The sequence below is a fragment of the Sinocyclocheilus rhinocerous genome, unplaced genomic scaffold (assembly GCF_001515625.1).
Source record: "Sinocyclocheilus rhinocerous isolate Xijiao unplaced genomic scaffold, SAMN03320098_v1.1 scaffold529, whole genome shotgun sequence".
Taxonomy (NCBI): domain Eukaryota; kingdom Metazoa; phylum Chordata; class Actinopteri; order Cypriniformes; family Cyprinidae; genus Sinocyclocheilus; species Sinocyclocheilus rhinocerous.
Genome location: NW_015635521.1, coordinates 136,375 through 141,680, shown reverse-complemented (window position 1 = coordinate 141,680; position 5,306 = coordinate 136,375). Strand labels below are relative to the sequence as shown.

General features: G+C 36.9%; 1 protein-coding gene across 1 annotated transcript in view; it reads right to left on the bottom strand.

Moving 5' to 3' along the window:
- The window catches only part of LOC107746972 (adenylate cyclase type 2-like), a 127,929-nt gene extending 123,238 nt beyond the window's left edge, over window positions 1–4,691 (bottom strand). The window contains exon 1 of the mRNA XM_016561339.1: window positions 4,490–4,691. Within this exon, the coding sequence (XP_016416825.1) occupies window positions 4,490–4,540 (51 nt within the window). The 5' untranslated portion in view covers window positions 4,541–4,691. The remainder of the gene's footprint in view (window positions 1–4,489) is intronic.
- Window positions 4,692–5,306: the final 615 nt, after the last annotated feature.

Genomic DNA, 5,306 nt, shown 5'->3' with positions numbered 1-5,306 from the left:
CAATAACGTTGTAATATGGATGGTAATTCCTTTGTTTACGTCTCATTTCTTCGGGGACAGTTATTGTTTGTATCCGTTATGGAATATGAAATATATATAACTAGACATATATATAACTATAACTAGACATAGTCTCAGAAAAATGGTTGCAGGAATCTCATTTTTCATGGTATCTTCTTCAGATTTGAAATATAAACTCATGAGACATGTGACTTTCAACTCATTACTTTTCTGGATTGCTCCAGGACTGATTTAATGTATTTTTATATGAAATATAAAAAAATCAGTGTGGTACAATTTTTTTTAAGGCACTTCAGTGTCTATAACTTTTTATCTTTTTGAGCATTATCAACTCTGGATGATGGATAGTAAACCCCAAAGGCTCTTCTTTCCAAAGACACCAAAATTGTGTGTGTAGCACACTGAAGTCAGGAACTGTTACAATTTTAAGTTAAGTAGGTCATTTTCAGATGTCAGTCCCAAAATGAGGGTGCAGGTTAACAGGTTAAAAAGCTTTTGAAGTAAATTCCTGTTTCAATATGAAATATGTAAATACATGAAAGAAAACTGTGCTCATCAAGGCATTTCATTGATCTTTAAAGCAACATCTTTGTTAAGTAATGTCGTTGGGAAATTACTATGCATCTCAGCTTTAACAGTACCATAGGCTAACAACAATGGCCTAGATGTTTTCAAACAGATAGAGATAGAAGAGCATCCAAGCATCTTAATGAGCTTTGTAATCTAAATTAAGTGGAATGCACATTCAGAAGCAACCTTTTTAATCATTGCTTAATTTATTGTTTTTCATTGTTACCTACATACAAAAGAGCCTAATTAATTACCTGCCGTTGGGCTTGTCTCATCTTGTTTCTCAGGGAAACGAAATGCCCTCTGCAACATTAACACCACGGTTACCAAACATTAGTGGCACAGATATTTTAATTGTGTGAGAGGGGAGACCTTTCAGTGACCTGTCTTCACACATCTGACTTGAGATGAAGGGAGCTTACAGAAAGAAGAAAGTGCTCTAATAGGTCCATTATTCCTCTTGGCATTTCAGATGCAACTTCAGTTGTAATTACCAAAAATGTGTGCACTGCTGTGGCCTGACACCTGGGAAGAGCCTAAAAAGATGTCTGGATGCATGCTTTCCACTATCACTGGCATTTGCCTTTGGTGCCAAGCGATCCCAGAAAATGTGTGCCCATTTAACTGTGTACAGGTCACTGTACCACTGCAGATCATCCCAGAGAGCAGAACTTTTAATGGTGGAAGGGTTAAGGGGGCCACAGAGCAATTGCAGCAGTATGTGGCTGAGAATAAGTTTAGTCTTTAAGAGAGCTGCCCACTGAAGCGTTAAAATCACCTTTGACATCTGAGTAACTTCAGAGCTATGTGAGATGAAAGCTGAAATCACATTGCTCACCTCCATGTACAGGGCAATAAACACAGAGGTGTGCAAAAACACATTGTTAAATGCTTTTGTTTTAGAGGCCATGTGTGTGTGTGTGGCCACAAATCAAACTGAAATGTCATTTCACATCCTGCCTAATGTTGTCTATTGAAACAATGTCAGAATCTATGAAGTCAAATATAGTGAATGTAACCATGAAGGCTACAGTATAGATTATGTGCAAAAAATGGTAAAATCACATTACATTGTAACATTGCAACATTACAATCTAAGAGCAAAAATAATGCTTTTTAAGCAGAAGTTAAATTAACTAAACAAAAATGCAAATAAAGAAAAACAAAAGCTCAGACTAACTGTATTAGGCTCTTTTGAATAGCACATTACAATAGTCATTTTACAGTTACTGCTATCATAAAAAAATACATTTACTTATAGGTTTAAAATTCTACATACGTTTCATTTATTGTCCAACAAAAAAAAAATATTCGCAAAATGCATATTTTATTCAGAATTGCACTCCTGTTTTATTGCATTCTGTCTGTTTGGCGCACATGGGCATGGAAATGCTTGCTCTCTGAAGTATCTGAAGTTTAGCGGAGACACACATACAAAGCACTGCATATTTTGTATGTCTTCCTTATCAGACACACCAAATTCAGGTCTTGCAGCAGAGATTATCTTACTATAGGGAGATGAGAGGGTCTGTATACTTACTATTGGAGAAAGCGTAACGGCTAACTTGGATCACGTGTGCCTTAATAACCAATCACATTACAGCCTTGTCATCATTGAATTTCAGTCAGATTTGTACGGCACTCAGTCGCCGTTTACGGATACCATAGGAATGAATGGGAAGTGCCGTAAGCTGAATCCCACCTGTCGCAAAAAAGTCAGTGACTTCTCTTATAAAACAGCATTTTTTCATGGTAACTCTAAAAATAGTTCAATCCAAAAGTATTGTTTAGTCTAAAACATGTTGAAGATTAGCAGATAGGCTGTCAATTCATTAAATGATAAGCCGTTTCCTCTAAAAAGCTGTTTATTCAGCATAGTGAAGCCTCTCCTCCATTGACATCCATTCAAAAAACGGCCTCTGGTCTCCTTTCCCATGTACTGTCAAAGTGGAAGCGTTAGCATTTTTTGGCTAAAGGTTTCAGGCTTGCCTTCTAGTGGCTTTGCTTGCAGTCTCTACTAATGAGCTGATGGGTTGAATCAGGTGTGTTAGATGAGAAACATACAAAATGTGCAGTGCTGGGGGTCCTCTAGAACAGGTTTGAAAACCCCTGGCATAGGAGATACCTTTTTCTGCATGTGGCTGCCACATCTGGCTAGGGGATACTGTAAAGGGCAATTCACACCAAGAAGGATAAATTAAAAAGATAACTATAATTTAACTATATTAGTGTCCACACCAAAGAAGGATAACATTTTGTTTATTGTGTGTTATGTCATCTTCCACTTTAAATACTCAAGCGCTTTAATGCCAGGTGGATTCTGATTGGCTGTCAATGTTTTTAATCATTCATCAGCTGGGAATAAAATCATTCTTAAAAAACAAAACAAAAAGATACAAGTTATCATTATAGATGTAGTGTGGACTTCACTAGTGTGTGAACATTAGTGTGAACAGTCCTTAGGGCTTATACGGGATTCTATAATAAGCCTAAATTGCATAAAGAATTTTCCATACTCACAGCACTACATCAGTGATAGCTAAAGTGGTTAGTGAATATGACACGATTTTGCTGAAATATTTTGTGAAAGAAGTGGAGCATTTGCTGTATAGAGGATTCAGATGGGGTCTATGTATTGAGAACTTCTCTATCTGCCCTTAATCTGGAACCAAGCAGAGATATTGACTAACACAGGAAGTCATCCCGCTTTACACGTCTGACATTAGCCTTGTTTGTCTTTCGCCATATGTCACCTATTCCAGAGATACAATGTGTCAGCGACAAACACTGAGTCTTATTTTACCACAGCAAATCATTAGCTCCTTATATTCTCCATTTAAAGATTTTTATTACAGTTTACCCAACTAATGGCAGATGTTTGTTTATTTATTTATTTACTTATTTATTTATTTTCTTTCCTTGAAGAGTAAATTATTCATCTGTAATAGGAATGTGCAGAATAGCTAGGCCAGACTTCTGATTACTATCTTAATTCCCAGGTCTAGTCACACATTTGCAGCATTTTGATTAATGTTGAATGTAATTATCCTCACTGGACTTGCAGGTCAAACATGGGGTGGCTCAGCTGCCATGGGAATAGCACACATATACTTTATATAATCAACATGATAGAGGGGAAAGAATGCAGGATAATTTGAATCTTATAGTAGAAGACTGTAAAATGCTTTCGTCAAGTAAAATTTTTAGTTACATCTTTACGCCTGACATAATAATACACTGAACAGGGTTCAATTTTATCATGCGTTTGGACAGGTTGGGTTACATCTGATGGGTTATAATTGCTTGGAAAAGCTACTTACAAAGATGAACTTATAAAACAAAGCAGAATAGATTCAGTTAAAAATAAAAAATTAAATAAATAAAAGCTTGACTTGCCATTTCTTGCCACTTATTACTGACTTGCCAGTATTACTGATCACAGTTTCAGAGTCTTCCATGAGAACTGGTATTGGGGTGAAACAGTATCCCTGATGTGAAATTTAATAAATAAATCATTCTTTTTTTTTTCTGTTCTCATTTTTCTGGAATTCTTTTATTTTCGTATAAGAATTCTCTGGCCTTCTCACTTAATTCTGGTATGGAGCTATCTCTTAAAATCATTTCTGTGCATCACAGGAAAGCAGCTGACTTGACAAATGCTAAATTGCCTAGTAAAGGTGACTCTGATCCACAATTCAATTTGTTCACTAGAGGCTGTCCCATACATCAGTATGCATACACCTTCCTTTTTGACTAAAGTATTGTGTTATTTCTCCTTCAAGTCACTCTCATGTTACGTGTTCCCACTGATTCTCAAGAATACACTATCTGAGATGTATCAGGTAAAAGGCCTATGACTGAAAACAACCTTAGGTGGCCGATAATGCACTCATCTTACCTGATCCCAGGGACAGATGATTCCTCCAAAAAACATAAAGAGGTAACCCATGGCAACCAGGCAGGCCCAGATCACCAAGGAGAAAACTTGGAGCAGCTTCTTGAAGATGGACTCGATGCAGACCAGAACAAAGATAGTGAGGAAAATAGCCAGCGCAGTGGGGACAGTGATTACAAAGGCGACGTGATCCTCGATATCCTGCAGAGAGATTGCAGTGTTACAAAAATAACTTTAATTGCACCTTCCAACTGCACCTGCACGACAGCCACTGGAAAATAGTTTATCAGATAAACTAGTGACTGCCAATTAACCCAAAGAACCCACAGACTCTTCTGTCAAACTGGGGAACTGAGCAGTGACCTTTGCTGGTTGATATAGGTTGCACAATGCCCCTGTTACTATTATGCACAGTAGTTATAACAACAAATATAATGTGTAATTATAAGCAGTGCCACAAAATAATTACACATTAAGCATATTGTTATCATTTATTATTATTATAATACACATACCTTTCAGCATTGCACTACACTGGTAGTTACAGACATTTTGTATGGTAGCACTATTTCATTGTGGTCTCCCTTGGATTAACTGCTTTAGCTTGTATTGTTGTCATCAGTAAGTTGCTTTAGATCAGGGGTGTCAAACTCAATTCCTGGAGGGCCAGAGCACTGCAGAGTTTAGATTCAACTCTAATTAAACACACCTGGGCCCGTATTCACAAAACATTGTATCTTACCACTAAGAGTTCTCCTAAATAGCAGTAAACGTTTTTAGCTAAGAGTTTTCTCTTAAAACCTATTCACAAAGCTGCTTA